Genomic DNA, 25913 nt, shown 5'->3' with positions numbered 1-25913 from the left:
AATAGAACTTTTTTTAAAAACCTGCATTGAAAAACATGTGGCGTATATTAACTATATGTGAATAAAAATGGTCCCCCATTTGTCAGTGGAGGTCGACGAAAGATAAAACGCATCCCTCAGTTACAATACGGCATTGTACAGAAGTCGTAACTACTCTCCTGATTATTCTTATTTTGCTTGGTCGACACATCATCCTATCATATTTATTCGCTTTTTTGATTTCCTTGCATGCTTGCCTCTTTTCTTGGCATACATATTATTTGCTTTGGAATACAGACTACCTCCCCTCCTGAAAGAAAACTACAGCTCCCAGCAGCCTTTTTGCGCCGCTCTTGGGCTTCTTGACACAGCCCCGCCCCCTCCACCCCGTTCAGCGGCTTTTTTGGAGAAGCAGAAAGCCCGGCAACAGCAGCCGGCGAAATGCTTGCTTCTTCTACGCATGTGCCAAAGCAAGGAGGAGGGGGAGCATGAGGACAACTAAGGAGAGTTCGGCTCATTTTCTCCCCCCGCCCCTCCCACTTAGAAACCGGCATTTGAGGTAGCAGCAGCAGCACAGCAGTGGCGGCGGTGGGAGCTGCAGCTGCAGTGGCGGCAGCGGCGCGCGCTCTTCAGGCAGTTTGAGAGGAGGCAGGAGACCCCCTTCAGAACGTCGCGGGGGAGCAGCCGCGGCGTGCGCCTCAGGTAAACAAATTAACGGTCACCCAACTGCCTTCCCGTTACTTTCTGGGCAACGCGGCGCTGAGTTGGGGGGGGGGGGGGGGAGTGAGGAGATATGAGAGCGCTGCGCACGCGCAGTTTCTTCCCCTTCCCTGGGCAAGGTGGAACACGGAACGCACGCACCTGCGCTCCTTTAGTCTTCTCTGCCAAATATAGGTTTTGGTTTAGTCGCCAAAAATTCTTGTGCTTTTCCTTAACGGTAGTCCACTCTTAGAGTGTGTGAGTGGGTGGCCTTCTAGGACAGACCCTCACAAGCCAGAGGGATATTCTGGCACATCACCGGCACGGTTTGCTTGGTCGGCATTGCTTCACAGAACCATAGAATTGGAAGGGATCCTCAGGGTCATCTAGTCCAGTGGTCCCCAACCTTTTTGACACCAGAGACCGGTTTTGTGGAAGACAATTTTTCCACAGACTGGGATGGGGGGAGGTGATAGTTTTGGGATGATACAACTGTGCGCTTTATTTCTATTATTACATTGTAATATATAATGAAATAATCATACAACTCATGGCCCGGTTGCTAACAGACCACGGACCAATACCAGTCCACAGCCTGGGGGTTGGGGACCTCTGATCTAGTCCAATCCCCTCCCTGCACAATGCAGGAAATTCACAAGTACTTCTCCCCTCGGGGCATAATAGCAGCTTTGCTGTCAGATGGTCATCTAGCCTCTGTTCATATGTCCATGGCTTTATGGGTCATGCGCCTACTTTGTACATTGCCTCCCTGCTCTTGATCTAGCACAGCTTTGGCTTGTGGTGGCTTCTGACACTGTTGTGCTGTGCTGGGGAATTGTTGCGTGCCTTTTGCCATGTGCTCACCATCTTTCTGTCCCCACCCCCCACACATGCACACCCTTGCACCCTTAATGACATCAGCAAATCACATTCTCTGTTATGTGATAATGCGTGATGGTTGAATGCTTCTGCATCGGGTTTGCTCTGTGCTGCCTTAATTGTACTAACCTGCCTTCATTGCCTCTTGGAATAGCAGATGTGTGCCGAGGTATGGGGTCTTCTTGGCACTGGTGTGTTGCATCCGGGGGCCCTCAGTGTATATATGACTCATCCCTGCTTCTTTTTTTGTGTGTGAAACAGCCAAGTTACATACATTTGCTCTTATTTCTCCAGGACCCTATAGAGAATGTGAATCCTCTTGCACCATCAGAACGGTGGTCATTCTGTTCCCCATCAGTTATCCTCTCACGCCAGAACTTTTGAAAAAGGACCAGGAATCTGTGGAGAAAATGCATAGCTTTTACACTGGCCACGTCTCAAGGAGTTACCACACAATCTGTTTTTAACTTCTTGCACCAGAACACTGTGAAATTCTCTTTTCCTTGCTCTGAAATCTGAAACCTCTTTCGTCACTCTTTCTGCACAAGAATATTTAGTGAAATTTCTAGCAAAGATATGTGCTTTCCTTGTATGGTATACTGGAAGCAGGTGGATTGTGATCTGAGACCCTCTGGCCTTTTCCTGCTCTTTGAAGATCTTTGCACTTAAATTTTCCCATGTGGAAAGAAATTACCTCTATGCATTTCGCTGTGCCAAAAATATTTACCTAATAAACAGATGCTTTTGCCATAATCTATGAGACAACTTCTTAGTGGCGTACATTAGTGCCCGAAATTTGTAGGATGGCGCTTTGGCCGATAACGATGACAACTGTCTTTCGTTTGGATGTATAGGCTACCTCTGGGAACATACAACTATGATGTGTTTGCCTGATCATTAGTAAACTTGGAAGCACTTGTCTGTGAAATACTGGTGTACAAAATCATGGACTGTCACCACCTTCGATCATGTTTGCGGGAAATCCACCTGGATATCTAGAATCCACGTTGCTTCAGATCCGTTCATGAATAAATGCTTAGATATGAATCTTTCTCTTAAGAGAGCCTTCGGTAGCACTCTTGTCTTGTGTGTCCTCACAAATGGTAGTCTTCTGATTTCTTAGCACACCAGAAAACTTCTGGGTGACATTGTAAAGGAAGTAATTATTGTTTCCTTCCATTCCGACTGACAAGATGGCTTCTGTCCGGTTCATGGTTACCCCCACTAAAATTGATGATATCCCGGGCCTGTCTGACACCAGCCCCGACCTCAGCTCCCGCTCTAGCTCCCGCGTTCGTTTCAGCTCCCGTGAAAGTGTCCCCGAAACAAGCCGCAGTGAGGGTGTCAGTGATTTTTCGAGAGCAACCACATCTCTGGCCACTGAAGCAGCTGAGCCCACTACTGAGAAGACAGCCAATCCCCACACAAATGGGGCTGAAGGTAGGTTGCCTTTGCTGTATCGTTTTGGAGAGAATGGAAACGCAATGACTGGAGGTTAGACGTAGATTTGAATGTGGTTGTACATGAAGGATGCAGATGTTTAGATGTCTAAGGAGAGGACTTGAGCATACGATGGAATTGCACAACGTTTGGGAAAGTTGTTGTTTAGATTTTGAGGAACTGACAGTTCGACTCCTGGCTGCATTCCAGAGATAAAGGGCTATGTTATGTGACTTGGTAAATGCAAGCTGGATGACAGAGGGGATTCTTGAACAAGACTGACAGATAAATGTCTCCCTGACATGGTCTTTTGGCATGGTGGTGGCATTTTCAGACATGTCTGGATTTTCCTGAGATAGCTTTCCAAAGTAAGTTGGCTTTAACATTTCATCTCCTGATCCCTCTTGCAGGGAAAATACGGTCATTGTCTTAGTTTCTCAAATATATGCTGCCTCCAGGCTATGGCTTCTTCTTGAGGTTCTTGGCACTGCTGATTTTTTTTCAGATCCCTTTTCTTCAGTTTTTCTCTTGTGCCAGGAAATGCTGAGCAAGACTCATGGGAAATGACTCGGGACATTTTCAGTTCCCTTAATCCTGCGGATTCTCTTATCTAATGGATTTTGGGCTTTGCTTAGTCGCCAGTGACTCAGAGTCCTATCTTCCATTGTGAGATATATGAATAGCGACACTGAACCTTTAAAGAGGTTTTTTTAAATCCAGGCACGCTGAGATCTTCTAGTGCAGGGGTGGCTAAACTTGTTTAATGTAAGAGCCACATAGAATAAATGTCAGATGATTAAGAGCCGCAAGACATGAACAAATATTACACATATGTCTTTATTAAAACTCTTTAATACTTTCTTTGCACCGAAAGATAAAATACATATGTATGCTCATTACAACATGGCCATGCTTAGGAGACTTTAAAAAAAAAAAAAGCTGGGAATAGCAGTCCCCGTAAGAGCAGCATAGGGAATTATTTTTTGGCACCAGTGGGGGAAAGAAACACACATGTACCATATAGATCATTGACCACCGTTTGCATCATTATGCATCTTTCTTTGCCTTGACATCAAAGTTAGTAAATGCAGCTCCTACAAGAACTATGAAACTAAGGGAGAACCCTACACCTCTGGTCTTCAGGCAACCTCTGTGGGAGAGGAGAAGAGCTTGCAAACCTGTCTGTTTTCCCCTTCTATGAGTCGGTGCTCAGAGGCTGACTGAGGTTCCAATGTTCCGCTGGTGTACCTGAGAGTAAGCCTGCATTAATTCCTCCTTGACCTCCGGGAGCCACATGTGGTTCCCGAGTCACAGTTTGGCCACCCCTGTTCTAGTGTCTAAAAAAACAGAAGTGCAAATAGACATCTTTCTCTCTTGTACACCAATACTGAAACACAGCATGCTCCATTCTGTCTAAAATTATGTTCACTGTGATGCAGTCACAATTTGAGAATTAGAGAGAATGAATGCTGTATTGCACAAGAAATAGTAAGGCAATGGATGCAATTGGTATCTTAAATTCAAAAAGTCCCATATAGAGGACCATTGATCGAGCCTTGGAAATAAGCTACTTGCCTTACTTGCTACTATAGCACGTAAGAATCACCTGTGGGCAACAAGAGAGTTTATAAACAGAGAATTGATCTTGATTTTTGTCCAATTCGTTGTTGTAGTCTCAGCTAGCTGACATAAGTATATGCAGGCCAGTAGGCTAGTAAATCTTTGCATGGCTGGTACCTGTTGTAGGCGCTCTTGCAAGGTTGTCAGTGATGGTAAGAGAATATTTTTGTGTGAATATCTGTATTTCTGGAGCCTCAGAGGGACATGCAGTATTTAAAATGTCTTCCAATTGGGCCAACCGTTTTTGCCCATCCTTCCTTATCCTCCCTATGTCCATATCTTTCATAGGCGTATTCGTTCTTCAAAGAATGACAACAAATTCCCAATCAAACGCCTTTCATCTATGTACCAGTTGAGTGCCATCCACATATATACTCATGCATAAGCAATCCAAATGTTCTCCAAGTGTTCCTGCGGGCTTCTAGAGGGAGAAAAAAACCTGAGGAGGAATTATAACTTTACTAACCCACAGTAGTAAGTTCATTGGTTGCAAAAAGCTCCTCATGGGAGTGAATACAGTAGGATAGTGGCCCCCAACCTTTTTGGCACCAGGGACCAGTTTTGTGGAAGACCATTTTTCCACGGACTGGGGGGTGCTGGGGTTTTTGCTGCACAGACTGCCCCCATGCCCACACCCCGTCCTGCCCCCCCCCTTGAGGGTCTTTAAATGAGGAGCAGGCAAAGGTCTCTGCCTCACTCCGCGGCCCAGTTGCTAACAGGTCACGGACCAGTACCGGACTGGGGGTTGGGACCCCTGCCATTGGAAATTGGGTTTTAGAATTCTTTGGATGTGTTTTGATGCTGTTGTTTTACTACTGGTGTGATACCAATTAGGCTTGGCACCTGGTTTTTGGTTTTTTGTTAGTGACCCTGTTCTTGTACCTTCAGTAGCATGCAGCTTGATGAAAATTGAACAGGATGAGATTTTTCCATTATTTGATTGGCGTGCTATAAAAATATAAATATTATGGGCACAGCACCTGTAAAAAAAAAAGTTGATAACCTAGTATTTTAGTCCTTGGCTGTATCTGTACGTCTCTCAGCAGTCCCTGTTAGGCATGCACTCCTGCAGTCCATTCATGTGCCTTTTCTACACTGTAGCAGATTTTCATGGAACAGGCTGCAGGAAGTGGGATGCGAGGTTCCCTCTTTATTTGGGGCCCAGTGGTAAGTAATAAAAACCTCCAGAATCAAGGAAGGAAGGTGTGACTCTGTGGTAGAATACCTGCTTTTGCATGCCGGGGGTCCCAGATTCAATTCCCAGCCTCTTCAGTTGAAAAGATCAGGTGCCAGGTAATGAGAAATCCCTTACCTGAGACCCCGCAAAGCCATTCCTAGTCAGAGCTGTAGACGCTGTGAGCTTGATAGACCAACGGTTTGGCTTATTGCAGCCCAGTTTTCTATGTTCACGCATAGCGGCCTTTTAGAAAGGCCTGCAAAGCTTTTTCTGTAAGACTTCTTGCCTTTTTTTCAAGCCCATCTGCTGTTTTTTAGTAACTCTTTTACTCTCTGTTGGCTGGTATTTTGACATTTGGAGACTTTTATTCTGTCAGTTTTACTGCAATTGGTAAATTGCATTAAACCCATTCAAAAGGCAGGGTTAAAATAAATAACACTTTGCCACAAGAGCTGTGGAAAATAAATGGGCATCTCTATGGAGCACATGCTTTGCGTTATACACTGTATTTTCATAAATGTTCATTTTTTTTCCTTCTCAGATGATGTATCAGCGGGATTTATTTTTGTTGAGTGACTGATGTATCTAAACTCACCACTAGAGCAGCCACCTTTTCTCCAGCCATTAGCTGTGCCTGCCCGCATTTCAACTCTCATGCATTATATCTGCAAGATGGTAACGCTCTACTTTGGACTGACTGCCAGAGCAAGGGGCAATTAAGAATATCCCTGTACATTTGTGAATTTGGGAGGTACCCCATATACTCGGCAGAGTGTTTCACATTGATTGTGATGGAAAATGAGCACGGAGGCAATTACATTAGGATTTATGGAATTTCAGCGCGAGTGAATTTCAGTTGAGCTTACTGTAATGCTGTTGTGGTCAGAGGTGGAGCTGCAGAGTTCTAGTAGTCACTGGAGAGGCTTCAAGAAGCAGAAGAAGCAGGCCATGGTAGAGCTGGCAGCCAAACCCTGTGTTTGCTGTGTTTGAAGGGCACAGTAGGATACTGACCAGGTGACTTACCTGGAGGCAGGTAGAGAGCTAATATGGAAACCCCAAGCTGTGACTCCTTTCAGCAACAAATAGCCAGGCTGAGTGAGTGGATTGGAGCTACACAGCACGTAGCTGTGTGGTGGGTCACCCAACTCTTTCCAGGAGAATTCTGGTGTTTTGTGTTGCAGCTTGCAGTGGCAGCAGTTTCACCTTCATTTCTTTTTTCTTTTTCTTCTTCTAAATTTTCAAACTTTATTTCACAATCAATATAACAAAACCATATACAATAATGATATATAAAATATATCCGCAATCTATCAAAACAGGTAACAACAAATGAAAAAAGGTATGACATGAAATGATATGACTGCTGAGAATACAGTTCACCAACACTAGACTGTAAGACATACTCAAAGTTAAAATAAGGCATTGTTTTAGTTAAGAAGCTAAACATTTCTGATGGTGGAGTGAGTACAGCAGCTTAGACAGAATCCTGAAGGGCCTTAAAAACAGCTTCTTGCATCAGCTAGTCCCACCCATACCTGTGACATATGTTGTTTCAAAGAAACAGTTCTCTACATTGCTTTTTGATGAGCAAGTTTTGGTAGCTGGGTGATTTTTTTAAAAAAGCATGGGTCCTTCTTATCTTGCGTGGTCAGGCTGGGTTCCCCCTTTCAGAACAGGAGAGGAGGACGTCATTGATCTGTTTCCACTTTCTATTGGGTTGCCAAGTACAATTCAAGAAATATCTGGGGACTTTGGGGGTGGATCCAGGAGACATTGGGGACGGAGCCAGAAACAAGGGTGTGGCAAGCATAATTGAACTCCAAAGGGAGTTCTGGCCATCACATTCCAAGGGATGCCTTCCTTCCATAGGAAATAATGAAGGATAGGGGCACCTTCTTTTGGGGCACATAGAATTGGACCCCCTTGTCCAATCTTTTTGAAACTTGGAGGGTATTTTGTGGAGAGGCACCAGATGCTACGCTGCAAATTTTGGGCCTCTACCTCAAAAAACAGCCCCCCCAAAGCCCCAGACACCCGCGGATCCATTCTCCATTATTTCCTATGGGAATACATCTCCATAGGGAATAATAAAGTTCCCAGCAGATATTTCCCTCCCCTCCCCCCGCTTTCTGATGACCCTGAAGCGGGGGGGAGGGCCTCCAAACCGGGGGATCCCCTGCCCCCACCTGGGGATTGGCAACCCTAACTTTCTAACTCTGTGCCTGTGCTTGTCCATCCCCCTGCTGATGTCCTTCCTACTTACTCATCCCAGTCACATGCCTTCTTCCTTCTCTGATTTGCTTGATTCCGACTTATAAGGGTTGATGTGAATTCTTAAAAGTAGCAAGACTCAGAAACAGTGTCTGGATTCATGTCCCTCAAATCCTAGTGCAGTTTTAAAACAAGTACAAAATAGCACTGGCTTTCATGTTGCCAGCCACGGAAATGGATAAGAGGTCTCCTCTCCCTGTTGGCTTCTGTAGTTCTTTGCCTTGCACTTTTGAGTCCTACAGTGCCATCCCAAACATAATTGCACTCATCTAAACTCAGCGACTGGATTACACTGTTAATCTTCCAGGAGGGTGAAAGCATTTGCAGTCTTTTACTGGTACTGCTGCTTTACGTTGTTTACACTTAAATAGGTGGAGCGGAAAAATTGATACCGTAATTATAGCACACCCACAGACTGTGCATGATATGCCATGGACATGGGGGTCTAGTTAACTTATTTTGGCAGAATTTAACTCTCCTCCATGGTGATCAGCAGGCACCACATCAATCATGTTGCTTGTTAATTTCTTACTAGATGCTTCATAAGAGTTTCCCTTCCATCATATGTGAGAAAATATGCATATGCGTATACATGTACATATATGTGTAGGAGTTGTACCTTTGGTTTTGATTTTGACCTGACAATCAAGCTCAAAACTTGGTTTTTATTTGGAGGATACCTAATGGTGGCCTGATTCCACCCCCCAACCTACCCCTGATTTACAATCGGTAAAACACACACGTACTGTTTCACGCATCTCCGAGGGATAGTAATCTGGGAAATATTAATTACATCTCTAAAACTGCCAAGCTGGCCTGATATTGTATCGGCAATGGCATCCATTCACTGTTATTAATTTTATGAAACAATGAATCTGTATAAGTTGACATTTTTCTATGGGAAAACAAAGCGCTGGAAATTTCCCCGCAAATCTGGCTGCATCCCCCCCCCCCCCCTCTTTCCTAGGCACCAACTTATAGTAGACGTTTCTAGTTTTACTTCTTCAGATCACACTGATATTGTATGCTGACCTGCACTGCAAATGTAGGCCACTTCACAATTCATCATCTTTCTCTGTTAGCGTTCATCTTGTAATGGCCCAATACAGCTGCCGGCATTTTTGCCATTTTTCTCTAGCTGAAAACCCTCTTAGGACCCAGCATCTCTGAGGTTACAAATGGAGCCTTGTCTCCCTTCCCCCATCTCCACATTTCACAATATGAGAGGAGATAGATTATGTAGCCAGTAAGCCAGTGAGCGCCTCAGGGACTCTATGTCCCATCCTCCTCGCCTAGTTTATTTCCTGGGAGATGCAGTGACTCCCCCCAAGATGTGTGTGTGTGCGAAAGGAAGCCAGACATTCTGTGTAGGCGAACATATGCTGTGGTCCCGCTTGACCCCCCTTCCAGTATGCTTTGACAATCTACAGAGACACTTCGAGGGCTTGGTATTTCCTGCATTTCTAGAGACTTCGTTTACACAGCCAGAGCTCACTTGACTTTTTAAAATATACATAAGTCTGGGGAACAAACGCAATGCAGATTGTTTAATTTTCTGAAGATACCAGTTGTCAGGGCCGGCTGCTTTCTCCTGTGTAGGTTTGAAAATATGTAGCTTATACCGAGTTAGATCATTGATCCGTTTAGCTCCGTATTATTCACTCTGACCAGTAGCAGCTCCCCAGGGTATCACATACAGATACCCCATCCCAGCAGCTGTTACTTGAGAGCCTTTGAACTTGAGCAGCTGAGACCAGAACCTGGAACCCTCTGTGTACAAAGGATATGCCTTGCCACTCAGCCACAGTCCATTGGAAAGCCTGGCTTTATGTATTTGCACATCTTAATTAGAATACATACAGTAACAAAGGAGCACATCATTGAATATTTCTGTAGTGGCTTTGTAGAGTGTGTGTTATTAGCAGGGGTTGTTTTGTAGAAAAATAGGTGGTGGAGCTCATGCAGATATTATTATACAGCTGCACCTACTATTCAGTGGACAAGGTGGGGAGGAGGAAGGGGAACCATCAGAAAGGTTCAGGAGTAGGGTTGCCAATCCCCAGGTAAGGGCAGGGGATCCCCCGAATTAGAGGCCCTCCCCCCGTTTCAGGGTCGGCAGAAAGCGGGGGGAGGGGAGGGAAATGTCTGCTGGGAACTCTATTATTCCCTATGGAGATTTATTCCCATAGAAAATCATGGAGAATTGATTCGTGGGTATCTGGGGCTCTGGGGGGGCGCGGTTTTTTGGGGTAGAGGCACCAAATTTTCAGTATAGCATCTAGTGCCTCTCCCCAAAATACCCCCCAAGTTTCAAAAATATTGGACCAGGGGGTCCAATTCTATGAGCCCCAAAAGGAGGTGCCCCTATCCTTCATTATTTCCTATGGAAGGAAGGCATTGAAAAGGTGTGCCGTCCCTTTAAATGTGATGGCCAGAACTCCCTTTGGAGTTCAATGATGCTTGTCACAGCCTTGATCTTGGCTCCACCCCCAAAGTCTCCTGGCTCCACCTCCAAAGTCCCCAGATATTTCTTGAGTTGGACTTGGCAACCCTATTCAGGAGCTGTGCTCCTGTGAGCTCCTGCTGAATTCAAGGCCTGGTTATAAGCAAAGTATGTTAGTCTGCATACTAGTTTTAGTCTTTTTCTCCTGTACACACAGTTCCCATTTTCTGTAAACTGGGAGGGTTGTTTTTGGAGAAGTCTTGTCAAAGTACCAAAAGTTATCATTCTCTATATAGCAGACAAAGCCATCTTGGAAAAGAAGGAGTGGGGGGAGGACTTTTCCTCATGAAAAAGTCTGCCTTGCATGTAAATACACACATTTGTGGGACTGCTAGAAATTGTATTTAGTTGGAATTCTAGGGATTCTGCTTAATTGTTTGGTTGATACATTAAATGCTGTATTTGTCTGTGACCTGACTGCGACCAAACCAATTACTCAGACAATATAATGTGTTCCGCTAAACTTCCTCTGTACTCTTGTTGTTTATACCAGATACTAATCTGCTTTCTGCCCTCTTTATTCCCCCCCCCCCTGTTTTTTCTCCTTTGAACCTGTAACAAGCTGCTCTTTTGCTTTCCCGGCTTACGGCCCTCATCTGTTCATTTCACATGCACTGTAGAACCCCTGAGCTGGGTTAAGTCTTTCTTTCTCAGATGTACACCAAAGCCTGCAATCCCAACCATGATGTAGAAGGGGTGTAGTATTCCTTCCTTATCAAAAGGTATTCAAAACACATTCAGGGTTAATTTGCTCGCTTTAATGCCTGTGAGAAACTTGTCTGCTGTGCTCTCCCATCAGAAATATCTGCTCCCTTCGGAGGAGGATGCTAGACTTGGAATCTTCAGACATTTTGAAATTGTTCCCCCACAGCAGCCATTTTATGACTAGTCCAAACTCACATGGCATCCAAGTGTGGTGGTGCCCATTATACTTTATCAAAATTCCCAAACCACCCAATGTGCCAAAAAGGTTGAGGAAGGCCTCTGAGTTAGATTAAGAAAAGTCTTTTGCAGGTAGGAATGCCCTGTATAAATCTATGGTGCAGCCTCATTTGGAATACAGTTCTGGTCCCCATGTCTCAAAAAAGACATTGCAGAGCTTGAAAAAGTGCAGAGGAGGACAACCAAGACAATTAGAGGGATGGAGGACTGTCCCTGCGATGAAAGGTTGAAGACTTTTCAGTTTAGAAAAGAGATGACTAAGGGGGACATGATAAAGGTTTATAAAATTATGCAAAGGGTGGAGAGAGTTGACAAAGAGATGTTTCCCCTTCTTCTCCCAAAATACTAGAACTCAAGGGGATCCAATGAAAACTGATGGGGGCAGTAGGTTCAGGACGGACAAAAGGAAATATTACTTTGCTAGGGTTGCCAAGTCCAATTCAAGAAATCTCTGGGGACTTTGGGGGTGGAGCCAGGAGACACTGGGGTGGAGCTAGGAGCAAGGGTGTGACAAGCATCACTGGCACACCTTTTTAAATGTCTTCCTTCCCTCCACCCTCCCCTTCTCTGCTTTCACCTCATAGGCGGAGCGGGCGACGCCGCTGCACAGCTGCCGCCTCTTCTCCGCTTCACTGTAACTGCTCCTCTGAGATGGGCTCAGGCTGAGCCCATCTCAGAGGAGCAGTTACGGTGAAGCGGAGAAGAGGCGGCAGTGCAGCGGCGTCGCCCGCTCCGCCTATGAGATGAAAGCAGAGAAGGGGAGGGTGGAGGCAGGCCAGGAGCATGGCGAGCCGCGAGTCCGGGTCCTAGAAGGACCCAGATTCGCGGCTTGCCACACTCCTGGCCTGCCTCCACCCTCCCCTTCTCTGATTTTACCTCAGAGGCGGAGCAGGCGATGCCGCTGCACTGCTGCCGCCTCTTCTCCAGTTCACCTTAGCTGTTCCTCCGAGATGGGGCGGCTCGCCATGCTCCTTGGCGCCATTTCCCCCCTCCCCCTGCTTCCGTTTTTTTTGAGAGCGGGGGAAGACGCTGTAAATCCTGGGGTCCCCCGCCAGGGCGGGAGGGTTGGGAAGCCTATACTTTGCCCAGAGAGTGATTAAAATGTGCTGGAGGATGAAGTGGTAGCCACAGAATAAACAGCTTTACAAGGTGATTAGATAGATTCCTGGAGGACAATATCAGTGGCTACCAGCCATGGTGACTGAGTGGAATCTCCACATTCAGAAGAATGGACTATGAACCAGGGTTTGTTGTGCGTGGTGGGCATGTTTTACAGCTGAACGGGTGGTAGTAAAGCTGCCATGCAGGTATATCCATCATTAGCAGAGTCCTTTCACCTTCCTTGTTTACCTGACCATTGGATTTCTTTTATTAATTGTTTTGTCACCTTCCACAAAGCAGCATCACCTGTCCAGTTCATTTGATGTATAAGAGCGTGCATGAATCAGCCAAAGACAAAATGTGTGGGTGGGAGGAGAAATGATGGAAGAGGTGGTGGAGTCGGATGCAGTTGTAATGGGGGGGGGGGATGGGCTCTTCAGTGATAAAACTACCTTAGTTTTTGGTTCTCTGGGTAAAATAAATCTTCACACATCTTCTAGCCTTTCCACATACCGTTTGCCTTCTAGATATTTTTCAGCATTCTTCTTAAACTGCGGTACTCTGAATTCAGTGTAATAGTATAGTTGCATGGCTACCAACAAGCTCTATCACTGTAGCTACTGGCCCGAGACAAGTAAAAATTCGTTATCCGTGAGTTGCTTTGAAGGTGTACAATGATGAATAAAAGAATGGTGAATAAAAGCGTGGTGGTAGACATCTAATCACAAGAGCATTTTTATTTCATCAAGACAACAGAGCCCTAGGCAGAGATTGTTAACCTTTGTATAGAGATAAGGTATGTTGTATGTGTGTTGGAGTGGAGGTATAAGATAGTAGCAGCAAAGGTAGAAGGATCAGGTACTGGTTAAAATGGAGCAAATTGTTACACTTCCCTCCTCCCCAAACTGTGTGATATGTGTCAATATGATGGCTGAAATGGTTTTTAACAGGACAAATGTCTTGTATATATTTTGGGGACATTCGGAACGTTGAGCTCAAAAGAGGTAGACCTGGGATTTTCGGTAGTTCCTTTTTCGCTGTTTGCAATGGCTTTTGACAGTCAGCAGAGTACAGTGGTTTTATACAGCTACCCCACCCAAAGAGAAAATCCCAGATCCTAGATGTCTCCCTAGGCGCTTTAAAAAGGTGGCATACAACAAACAGAAATTGAACAAGAATGCCTGCTTTTCTGTGTGGGGCAAACCCCAGCAAAAATGATACTGTTCCGTCTGTGAAACTAATTAGATATGTGTGATGAGCTTCCAGAAAGAACACAACAGAATGGGCATTGTAAGAGTAACAAAGGCAAGGGAGAAACAGGTTCTCCAAAAATTGGCAATTAGGCTCAAGTAGAAATTGGCACTTTAAAAAAAAAAAACTTGTCTGGAGTCCTGTTTCCTAACTTTTTACTTGTGGCTTGGGATTCACTCAAAATGTTGCATGCTTGGGCAATAGCGGATTAAAGGTTAAGAACTGTTGAATGGTGAATAAAAGAGTGGTGGTAGGCATACAATTACCAGAGCATTTTTATTTCATCAAGACAACAAAGCCCTAGAGATTGTTAACCTTTGTATAGAGACGCTAGCTGTTTTGGTTCAGTCTGAGCAGTCTAAGTTATAGGGAATTGGTGTAATACTGCTATGTACTTAATTTTTTGCGGGGTTATCAGACAATTCGTAGAAAAGTTAGTGAGTAACTTGCTATTCTTCGGAAACAAGCTGAGTTAGAGCTTAAAGGCAACATAAAAATATTCATGGCAAAACGGAAAGCTAGATATTACTAGCTGTTAATTGTCTAATCATGCTAGATAAGGTTGCCCCATTGGAGAATAAGATGAGGCAAAAGCTGATCAAGTGGTCCAAATTTGAAGTTAACCTTGGATGGAAGAAGAAGTAGAAGAGTTGGTTTTATGCCCCACTCTTCACTACCTGAAGTGAAGGAGTCTTGGAGTGACTTGCAATCCGCTGTGAGATAAGTGGGGCTGATGAGAAGGCTGATGAGAAAGCTCTGATGAGAACTGTGACTGGCGCAAGGTCACCCATCAGGCTTCATGTGGAGGAGGGGGGTATCAAACCCGGCTCTTCAGATTAAAGTCCACCGCTCTTAACCACTACACCAAGCTAGTTCTCCAAACTGGAACTTCTTCTTTAGTAAAATTAAACATCTTGCTTAAATTTCTGTTCCGTTTGCTAAGTATAGCAATAAAGTACAGGGGAAAAAAGCATAGCGACTTGGATCCAATCTGCTTTTCTGCTGGTAAAAAAATAGAATCCCCTTTGACCACCTAAAACTTCTGTGCTGGGGATCATGGGACCTACACGTACAGAAGCCATGTAGAATGGAGGCTGTAGTAGGGAGAGGAATTGGACGACATTGGGGTGGGGGAACTGGTTGGAGCCAACCCAATATGTGGGAAGAACTGATTTACTAGATTTTATAACTACGCGTTGGAGACTGATGTATGATGATGTTCAGTTCCAGCACTTGCAAATGAAGAATTTATTTTTAGGATTGCAGACAGATCAAAGAGTGACTATGAATTTCACTTGCTTTCTTCAAAATCTAGTACAGTTGAAGTATTGCTATGGCCTGCAAATGCTTTACGAGGTATTGAGAGTTTTGTAGTCTGAAAAATACAGGAGGGCAGTGTGAGATACATCAGTATTCCTGTGGCAGAGTGGAAATGTATTTGTATAACAAGGTTTGCCATTTCAACAGACATGGCAGTTAAGGATCGTATAAAAAATGCAGAACAAAACGGGGTTATTTTTGAAATATTTGAATTTTAGCTGGATGCAGGTTTCTCGAACAGTGGTATTTAATTTGGTGCTGCTAGAAAGCAGAATGCTATTCTTGAGCCCCGACAAGTTAGAAGCTTGTGTAGCTAAAGTTTATCCAGTGGAAACATTTGTTCAGACCTGTGTAGTATTTTCTTCCTCTGCATGTGATATGCTAACCTGTCTCCTTTTCCTCTGCTATGGGACATAAGTTTAGGTCCAGGCTTATACAGGCAACGATCAGTAAGGAATAAATAATAATAAGAGATTCATTTCCATGCCAGCACTGATCGATTAAATGTATTCTGGAGCCTATCACTAGGAATCCTTGATTCGGGATGAAGAAACAAGCTAGTTAATCTTCCAGATTAGTGTCTGCTCTGTGGGGAGAGGTCCGGCATGTGGGATATTTAGATATTTCTGTCTCTTCTGGTTGTACAGGGTACAAGTATCTGGGAGAGGTTCTAGCAGGCAATACAGGAAGTTACAGTGTTTGGGAGATTAGAGATAAAAAACACACCATGCATTCAAAATATTTGCTGTTGTTGAATTGCAGTTCAAAATATACACACTGTAATAAAGATCTCTATTATCAAACAATAACCCTAACCCTACACAATATATTCCATCTCACATCAAAAAGACTCCAAGCTTAAATATACAATATCTCACCAATTTCTACAACAACGGGAATGTCCGAATTCACAACATATACAATTCAACAGGTAAATTCAACAGGAGAATCCAATGCAGTACATTAGGTAAGTTAACTGATTTTACAAGTGAAAATTCAACAGGAGAATCCAGTGCAGTGCATCAGGTTAACCAACCCCCATTCTACTAATAAGTACCAGTTTTAAACAGTAACTTGACACGGAGTTGTCACAATATTTCACCCAGGAACCTTAATAGGCTATATGCTGGTAACACAGTGTCGTCTTCATCCTTTGACTTCTCTCCATTTAATTATATTAGCTTTTATTTTGCCTTAGTAATTTCACTTCTGGTTTATATTTTTGCCTTAACAGGTACTCAGGTAGCCCCTTATTTTTTCAGAAGCCATACAAATTGATATTATTTCAAACAGATAAGCCTCCAATTGATATTATTTCAAACAGGAAGAAAGCCTGTGTTCTTCTCAATCAGATTCTCATTGATGACTAATCTACCTTGTGAAGAAAAACTCTTAAGCTGCTGGCAGGTGCAATTTATTGTTCAAGACTGGTACTTATTAGTAGAAATCTCTGGGTCAACTTATTGTTTAAGGGTGGTTCTCATTAGTAGAATGGGAGTTAATTTACCTGATGCAATGCACTGGATTCTCCTGCTGAACTTACCTGTTGAATTTTCACTTGCAAAATCAGAGTTGGTGTACTGCATTGGATTTTCCTGTTGAATTGTGTATGCTCCTGTTGATATGGAAATTATTGAGATCTTGCATATTTAAGCTTAAACTAGAGTCTTTTTCGTGTGAGAGGGAATATATTGTGTAGGGCAGTGGCCCTCAACCTTTTTGGCACCAGGGACCGGGTGGAAGACAATTTTTCCACAGACCAAGGGTGGGGGGATGGTTTTGGGATTATACAATTTTGCACTTTATTTTTATTAGTTTGGTGTGGTAGTTAAGTGTGCAGACTCTTATCTAGGAGAACCAGGTTTGATTCCCCACCCCTCCACTTGCAACTGCTGGAATGGCCTTGGGTCAGCCATAGCTTTTGCAGAGTTGTCCTTGAAAGAACAGCTTCCGGGAGAGCTCTCTCAGCCCCACCTACCTCACAGGATGTCTGTCTTGGGGAAAGAAGATAAAGGAGATTGTGAGTCAATCTGAGACTCTGAAATTTGGAGCAGAGGGCAGGATATAAATCCAATGTATTATTATTATTATTACTACTACATTGTAATATATAATGAAATAATTATACAATTCACGGCTCGGTTGCTAACAGGCCACGGACCAGTACTGGTCCACAGCCCAGGGGTTGGGGCCCCCTAGTGTAGTATATTGTTTGATAATAGAGACAGAAATTAAGTGTTTGATAGAATAGAATTTTATAGATATCAAGACACATGATGTATTGCTTATGAAAATCTTTATTACAGTTTGTATATTTTGTATGCACAGTGTGATTTGTATCTCTAGAGGTTCTAGCAAAACCTGTCAGGCTGTCCTTCTTTCTTTAGAGGCCCAGGAGATTTACAATTAAAGTAAAAAGGAATCTTATCACAATGATACAAATGAAAAACTAAATAAAACAGCCAGGAAATCTCTGATTAAACAGTGAGATGCCATTAAATGCCTGGGCAAAGAGCAACGATTTTAGTTGGTGCTTCAGGGCATACAAAGCTGGTGCCGGACAAATACGTCTGTGGAGGGGTGTTCCTGAGGCTACGGCTTGGATCCTGCCAAAATTCACCACAGACAGTAGGATTTCCACCCATGAAGCACTGCTTGCTCACCTCCTTCCTCCTCCTGCAGTCCCAAATACCCCCTCCCCCAATATTGCTCCCGGGGGGGGGGCAGTGGACCCCCTAGGAGTAGCACGAGGGGTTGCTGGAGGGCTGATATAAGAGGAATCAGTGAAAATCACTGTCCCTTTCGTGTGTGGATTTGCTTGACAAATTCCCACCCTAACTGTACCTTGTTAAGTAAACAGTTCTAATCCCAGTTCGCATTCTATTTTGTACCATCTGGGTTGGAATTCTAAAGTTAATTTCTGGTACTGAGCCCTGATCCAAATTAAGGTGCATTCACAGCACGCTGCTTTTTGTATCCTACATCTGCTGGTCATATTTTTCAAAGGCATAACGGGAAAGTGGATTTATGTGCATTGCTGGAATTCTTTGCTGTTGTTCTTGCACTCTGAACTCAGACAAAATTGGGATTTTTTTGTTGTTGTTGAAACACCAGCCCAATCTGTTCCTTCCACGTCTACTCCTCTGTTGTATTCTTCTAAAAATTATGTAAGTGCAGTATGTTTTTAGGTCATCCCTGGGGGCCAATACATATTAAATTCTCATTGACATTTAATGGTATTAAACAAGACATTTTAAAATCCTCTCTTCTTGTTTATTTTATGATTAATTTTGAGATGTCGTTTGCTCAACAAGTGGTCCACGTAATAATTCTGGTTGCTTTTGAGGATTTTGCATGTAGTTGGCTGCTTAGTTCTTTCCACAGGATGCCTTCATTGGCAACATGCCCAAGAGCAGAAAATGTTTGTGGATGGGATGGGAATGAAGGTTGTAGTGTGTTTCCTCTCATTGGATAGGATCCAGCCAGTTTCCCCCCTCAATCTCACCCAACTCTCTTCCTTAATATAGTCTCTGTTCTTGTTTTGCGTGATCACAGAGGACCCCTGCTTCCTTTTTTACTAGCTGAAAAAGCTACTTGGATTTAACCAACTAAATGGACTCTGTCCACCATATGCCTCACCTTTTCTCCTGAGCTTCAGCTGGGAGTATGCCTCTCTACGCTTATCCTGGGCTGCTTCCACACAGAGATGATTCTGCATGTAGTTCTTGTTTCTGCTCCAAATGCAGAGGTGTTCACAGTGGCAATAAAACATCCCCGTGGAAGTTTGGCCCATACTTTTTCTGGCCCAGCCCTCCATGGCTGCCACTTGCCTCCTACTACTGGAGGGCGTTTCATTGCTTAAAAAAAAATTAGGACTTTTTTCATCACTATAGCATTAAAACTTTGTAACAGTCCATCTCAACAATGCAGTAGTTCCCAGCTTTTTTTCTTTTCTTTTTTAAAAAGTCTATACAGATAAGTCATTGCCATTTGGATGTTATGAGGTGAAATGTGCAGCCAGTACCTTTCCCCTTATAACTCTGGATCAAAATTGTTCAGAGATTTACTGTTTTAAAAAACTGAAAGTTGGCAACTACTGCAATATGTCTGGAGAAACACCATTTTGTGTGTGGGTTTAACTGTCTGTGGGTTAGATGGGAGGAGACTATCAAACTTTAGAGGAGGAGAAGTAGTAGTAGAAGGAGATATTGGATTTATACTCTGCCCACCACTCCAAATCTCAGAGTCTCAGAGCAGTTTACAATCTCCTTTACCTTCCTCGCCCACAACAGACACCCTGTAAAGTGGGTGGGGCTGAGAGAGCTCTCCCAGAAGCTGCCCTTTCAAGGACAGCTCTGCAAGAGCTATGGCTGACCCAAGGCCCTTCCAGCAGCTGCATGTGGAGGAGTGGGGAATCAAACCCAGTTCTCCGAGTCCACGCACTTAACCACTACACCAAACTTGGCCTAATCTCCTTATTCCCCCCCCCCCCTCTCCTGTCTTCTACCAGTAATCTGAGGGCAACTCCTTATAGGACATCCATCAAGGTTAGAGGAGTTCTGCCCCAGAATGCTGCATGAGGGAGAGCCAGTTCCTGGGTGGGAACTGCTGTTTATATGATTGAGTTTGGGGGCAGGAAACCAGGTGGTTGTCAGTTGAAGCTTGCCACAGACAAAGGCAGGTCCTGGGCCAGAGACGGTGGCCATTTTGGGTATATGTTTGACCAGCTTACCCCAGAGTGCCTGCACTGTGTACCACCTAGACAGGGCATGATTTAGAGTAGGAAGAGAGATGAAGTGTTTTCATCTACATTGTTTTACTTCTTCCATTCCCTTCTGATATGCCAGTAAATAGTTCTGAGTTTAAAATAAAGCCTTTGATTGTTGAAGGAGCGAAGTCCCTCTGTACCACATAGTTCACCCAGCAGCTTGGAAACACTGGCAGTGGGTCAGGGAAGCCCTAGGAAGGAGAAAAGTGATAAAATGGCCAGTTGCCAATTCTCTAAGGGAGCCCCAAAGATCCCTGGGAATCCCTGAAGGGCGTTCCTAGTGACACCGGTGGGAGGTTAGGAGGCTGTCCCACCTAACTAGAGCCTACGTCAAGGACAGTGGCGGTTGCAATATCCTGAGGCAGTGGAGCGGAATGGCTTCTTCAGGATCCCAGGAGGGGTAGGCAGAGCCAGGGCCTGCCAGCCGACGCAGGCCCAATTTGTCACCAAATCCATTACCACTTTTAAAAATAACAGCCTGACAAATGCCCTCTGGTATGTGTATGGGGCGGGGGGTGGTGGTGGTGGTGGCTGCCACAGGGACTGAGCTAAGGAAAAGGCACCAGAAAAAAACCCCTCACCTTCCCATGCACCCAGCATCCAAAGGTGCTTTAACTGCACTTTTCCTCAAAATATTACCTTGAACCAACTTTGACAGCGATTCCAGCCAAGCAGGGGAAAGCATGGAAACAGGACGAGCCGAAGATCACATCTGGTGGATGCTTCCCAAACCACGCTGAGGTAAGGAAGCCAAGGTGGAGCAAAACGTCCAAACATCCATGTGGAAAGGGCACCGGAAGCCAGCCGTGATAGATGGTCCCAGTCTCACAGATCCCTGGCACGTGGGGAGCTTGTTCCGGGAACAACTTGAGACACTGGCTGTGGCTTCCTTCTTCAGCTGACTTCTAAATTGGTTATGGCCTCGGTCCTAATCTCTGCCTCTTGAGGGTATAAATAGCACGGGTGAGATTGCTGTATTTAAAGCCAGAGCAGCTCACTGCTGGATTCACTCACTCTTTGAACATATTAGGCCACTGATACTTCTGTTAAAATCAGATCTGGTGGCAACAAGGATGTACAAGAGAGAAGCAATGCACTTCTAGCCCTAAGGCTTGGGATCTATGTCAAGCCAGGGCTTTTTTTGTAGCAGGAACTCCTTTGCATATTAGGCCACACCCCTCTTATGCAGCCAATTCTCCAAAAGTTTACAGGGCTCTTAGTACAGGGCCTACTGTAAGCTCCAGGAGGATTGGCTACATCAAGGGTGTATGGCCTAATATGCAAAGGAGTTCCTGCTGCCAAAAAAAGCCCTGTGTCAAACAAAGAGAGGATGTAGAAATGAAGGATACATGTCTGACCAGAGAGTGCATGTTCAGATTCAACAGAAGTCCTTTCCTGAAGTCGCAGGCCTTGAGGAAGGCTGGGACGTGACTGATACGGTTTGTCAAACAGAAAGGAGCGGCTGTTTCCAGCCTAAGCTTAGGTTCCTTATCTCACTGCTTTCTCTGCTTTCCCCTCTCCACTGTAGAAGTCAAGCACATGGATCTCAGCTCCCAGACTTATTTTCTGTTCCAGCTGAATCCTTCTGTTTTAGAAGACCTGAAAATGGGAATGCTGGCCCTTGCTCTCCCTGCCCCACTGCCTGCCATTCTTCAAAAACCAAGAATAAAACTCAGGAGGTCCATGTCAGCCTTTTTTTTTTTTTTTTGCCTCATATTATTTTCCAAAAATTCTGGGGGTGGTTTCATAGCGAATCAAAGCCCTCCGTTGATAGTTCTCACCATGCAGTCTTATGCTTTCTGAGTCATATGATGGCTTTGGGAAAAGGCGCGTTGCCCAGACTAGATTGTCTTCTGATGTTGAATTGCCTGGATGGCTATAGAGTGTTTTTAGTTCTTTTACATAACGCATTTCTTATCCCCACAGGCACTCCTTGTGCCTTGGTCATTCCTTTGTTTGTAATTTGTAATTACTTCGGCTGTCTCCTTAATTATAGGCTGGTTCCTGCCCCCGGAGACATGACCTTCGCAACTCCTCCCAGTCCTCCAGCTCTCTTACTTCCAGGGAACCACGTTAATGGTGTCATGTAGGTGCTAACCAGCTCTTCCAGCGTTACAGTCATAAATGAAAGGTTTCTATGCAACTGTTATCTGCCTGCTCCATTTCACAAGGTGCCTGCAAATCCGAGCTGTGCGCCTGCCAGTCTGCGTCCACGTTTTCCCAGTGTGCTGAGGGCAAGCGATGCAGGGGGGGCGGGGAAGGGGATAATCCTCTCCACGCCCGTGTTAAGACTTTTGCTGGCTTGCCTACACTTGGACACATGCACGCACACACCGGCAGAGGTGTGTCAACACAACACACGTGCACACACCCTATCCCTCCCCTTTCCCTGGGGGCTGCCGGTCACCTGATCCACCAACACTTTTAGTTCTTCCTTTCCTGACCTGAGAGAAAGTTTTGCCCTGAACATGCCTCAGTTCACTGTGACCAAGGTGGAAGATGATGAAGAGGGGGAAGTGGATGAAGGTGGGAACAAAAGAGTCGCTACGGGGCAGATCTGGAAACCCAGCGATACTACAGTGTCGGGTGAGCGACCTAAATTGGAAGATTTCCTCCCCCCCCCCCCCCTCATATGGCAACTCTTCCTCCTTACCCTTTACCCTCCCCAGTGGTGTTTCACTCGAGAAGTTTGGGTAGGAAGTAATGTTTAATCGCTTTTACCTGGCCTTGTTTCTCATCGGCTCTTTCTGTCTTTGCCGGTACTTGCCTCTGCTTCTGTTTCTAGCTCTGTTAGACGGCCAGATTTTCCATCTCTGAATGCCGTGGCTTTTCTTTTTGGTTCCCATCCTTTCCACCTCTGGGCCTTGTGTAACCCGTTGACAGCTAGAGCTCCCCTGCGAGAATTCTCTGGGTTGACCTTTAGTCAAACAGTAACTGAATTGCAGGGTGACTGACTGCTGAAGTGGGACAGAAGTGCGGTTGAGTAATTAAAAGCCATGTGAGGCTAGGAGCTTCACTTCCTACACTTGGAAGCAAATGGGATCTTGGAAGCAAACAGGATTCTGTGGGGCAGCCCAGGCATGCAGGGTTCCTGGGCTCTGGTTTCAACTTCAGGAGACCAATGGAGTCTAGGCTAGAGTAGTCAAAAGCTGTGTTGTGATTCTTGTGTTGTCTCGGGAGTACAATCTAGGAGTCAGAGCAAAGTAGAACTAGGAGACAGGATTAGCTGATGTCATTAATTACTGAAAGAATCCGAAGTAATGGGCTCAAAACACAAGCAGAAAGGTACCGGCTGGATATTAGGGACATTTTCTTTTTATAGTCAGAGTAGTTCAGAGGTGGAACCAGCTGTCTAGGAAGGTGGTGAGCTCCACTTCATTAGCAGTCTTCAAAATGCGGCTGGATGATTGTTTATCAGATGCTTTAGGCTGATGCTGCATGGAGTAGGGGGTTGGACCAGATGGTCTGTAAGGCCCCTTCCAACTCTGTGATTCTATGATATTCTGTTGTGCCTTTCTAGGTCCTTCCTTTTGCATAGATTAAGCACTGAAACACTTGGTTAGCAACTGGGCCTCAGTATGAGTTAGGCCAGGGGTCCTCAAACTATGGCCCGCGGGCCAGATGCGGCCCGCTGAGGACGTTTATGCGGCCCGCCGGGTTATGGCAAAATCAGACCGGAAGTGACGTTCGACCTAAACTCGCGTTAGCAATGCACACCTCCGGCACTGGGCTGAGGCGGCAGAGACAGAGTGTGAGGTGATACCGAGGTGAGGTGAGTTTCCAGGCCGGGGTGTGTGGTGTGGGGAAGGGAGAGAGATGCAGAAGACGGAGAACTGACGGCCCGCGGCCTTGTACAGTAAAGGCAGTCCGGCCCTCCAACAGTCTGAGGGACAGTGAACTGGCCCCCTATTTAAAAAGTTTGAGGACCCCTGAGTTAGGCTTTCATTCCTGTCCACATTTTCCTCTATTCTGAGCATCTTCATGTATTGCATCCACAAGTATGTTCCACATGACCATGTCCCCTCTCTGATGTTTGGCTGCATGTCTTTCTCTAACAAAACACTACCTGTATGTTTTCTCTTCCTAAAGTAATGTCTGGTTTGTCTGAGATTCTCTCGTCTGTCTTGTTGGCTACAACGGAAAGCCTTTACGTGGAGTAGGAGTCCAGGCTCTCTGCTACTGTTTCGCCTCTGAAGAAGGGGCAGGCAGCACAGTGGATTTTCAGAATGGCTGTATCTCTATTCTTTTCTCATTATCTCCTTTAGCCCATTCCAGCCTTTGCTCCCCTGATCTCTGCAGGGTGGGAACTGGCCCTTAGCATCTTAAAATCGTTCTCCTGCTGTGGGCGCCAGCAGGGCCTTTAGTTTGGTAATTGAAAGTTTCCCTTAGGGCTACGTGCACACTTGTTGCCATCTCTTGTTAGGTGCCTCATAAAAGTCCCCCTGCCACAGCCTGAACCTTCAGATGCTCTGGCCTGGGTAACCGGGAAGCAGAAATGATTGAGTTTTATATTTTATAGCTCACTGAGAACAGGTGGACTATAAATGAAATAAATACACAGACATTTTTCTTCTGTGCATTGCCCACTGTTATTGAGGCTATAGAAACGATTCGTTTGGGATTGGTTCCCCCCCTCCCAAACCCAATAAAAGACTTCTCTAATTCATCATTGCAACAACCCAGTGCCAGTTCCTTTTTATTCACATTTTACTCATAGGCATTTGCGGTTGGGAGACACTGACTTGTCCAGGAGCACCCATGAAGTTTGGGATCTGAACCCAGATTTCCCGAGTCTATCCCTGGGGCTTCTGTGGACCAAAGCCTGACACTAGGTGTGGTTGGAAGCAAGATATCTGGGGTTATTTTAGTAACCATGAGAGGAAAGGAAGTCTAGAGGGCTGTAGCAAATGCATCTAATTTTGCTGGAATTCTGGAATTTCCCCAGAACTCACCTTTAAAAAAAAATTCATTCAGATTTGCCAAACGTGGTCTTCTTGTACTCATATGTACCCACAATTATACAGAAGAACTAGTATGTAAACGCAAAGTACTTGCAGGCACCACAGTTACATCTACTAGGTGTATAGCTGGATGTCTGCTGTGTCTATGCAGACAATATGCAAAGGAGCATTGAAAAGAAGCCGGTGTCGGAACCCTTGATTAGTATGTGTTTTGGTGTTTGCTTTGGGTATTGATGGATGGGGTTGGAAGTGGAACCTCATGCCATGCAGCAGCCCAACTGATTGGATTTGGGTTCCAGCCAAGAAAGCTGTGATCTGGTGTGAGAGATTTTATATATAGATAAATTATATAGTTATCTATATATTAACAAAAAGTCTCTCTTAAGGCCTGGCCTTGCTTACAGCTATCACAGATGTCAAGAATAACCTTTTGGAATGGGAACTCATCTTGGATCATGGGGTTTTCTGTCCTGCTGGGAGAGTGAAAGGTTCTAGCATGTTAAATATGAGATGGAGGAAAGTGTAAAGTGGCTGAAACAGGGAAAGAGGGAGATTTTTCTCAAGTTGTAACCAGTTCTGTTTCAAGAGCTGTAAGTAGGTTATAACAATTGAATAATGAGCATGGGAGCTGAGTAAATGAAGCACATACAGCGTGTGGAGTCAGGGTCCTCTTAGGAGAGGAGGAGAAGGAGAAGACGACGACGACTGTAGATTTATACCCCACCCTTCTCTCTGAATCAGAGTCTCAAGCGGCTTACAATCTCATTTATTTTTCTCCCCCACGACAGACATCCTGTGAGGTGGATGGGGCTGAGAGAGCTCTCCCAGAAGCTGCCCTTTCAAGGACAAGCTCTGTGAGAACTATTGCTGATCCAAGGCCATTCCAGCAGTTGCAAGTGGAGGAGTGGGGAATCAAGCCTGGTTCTCCTAGATAAGAGGCCTGAGCTAGCAAATATTTTATAAGGGTGGTGAGCAAATATTTTTGTTAGCCTAACAATTTCT

The 25913-nt window shown here is 44.9% G+C and overlaps 1 protein-coding gene across 1 annotated transcript in view; it reads left to right on the top strand.

Annotated features, from left to right (window-relative positions):
* Positions 1-410: 410 nt before the first annotated feature.
* The window catches only part of SLC12A6 (solute carrier family 12 member 6), a 59270-nt gene continuing 33767 nt past the window's right edge, over positions 411-25913 (top strand). Inside the window, exons 1-2 of the mRNA XM_060255344.1 lie at positions 411-681; positions 1852-2997. Coding sequence (XP_060111327.1) covers positions 2751-2997 — 247 coding nt within the window. The 5' untranslated portion in view covers positions 411-681; positions 1852-2750. The remainder of the gene's footprint in view (positions 682-1851; positions 2998-25913) is intronic.

Source organism: Heteronotia binoei, chromosome 15, assembly GCF_032191835.1.
Source record: "Heteronotia binoei isolate CCM8104 ecotype False Entrance Well chromosome 15, APGP_CSIRO_Hbin_v1, whole genome shotgun sequence".
Taxonomy (NCBI): Eukaryota; Metazoa; Chordata; class Lepidosauria; order Squamata; family Gekkonidae; genus Heteronotia; species Heteronotia binoei.
Note: the sequence above shows the minus strand (reverse complement) of the source record. Positions and strands in the feature narration are given on the sequence as shown.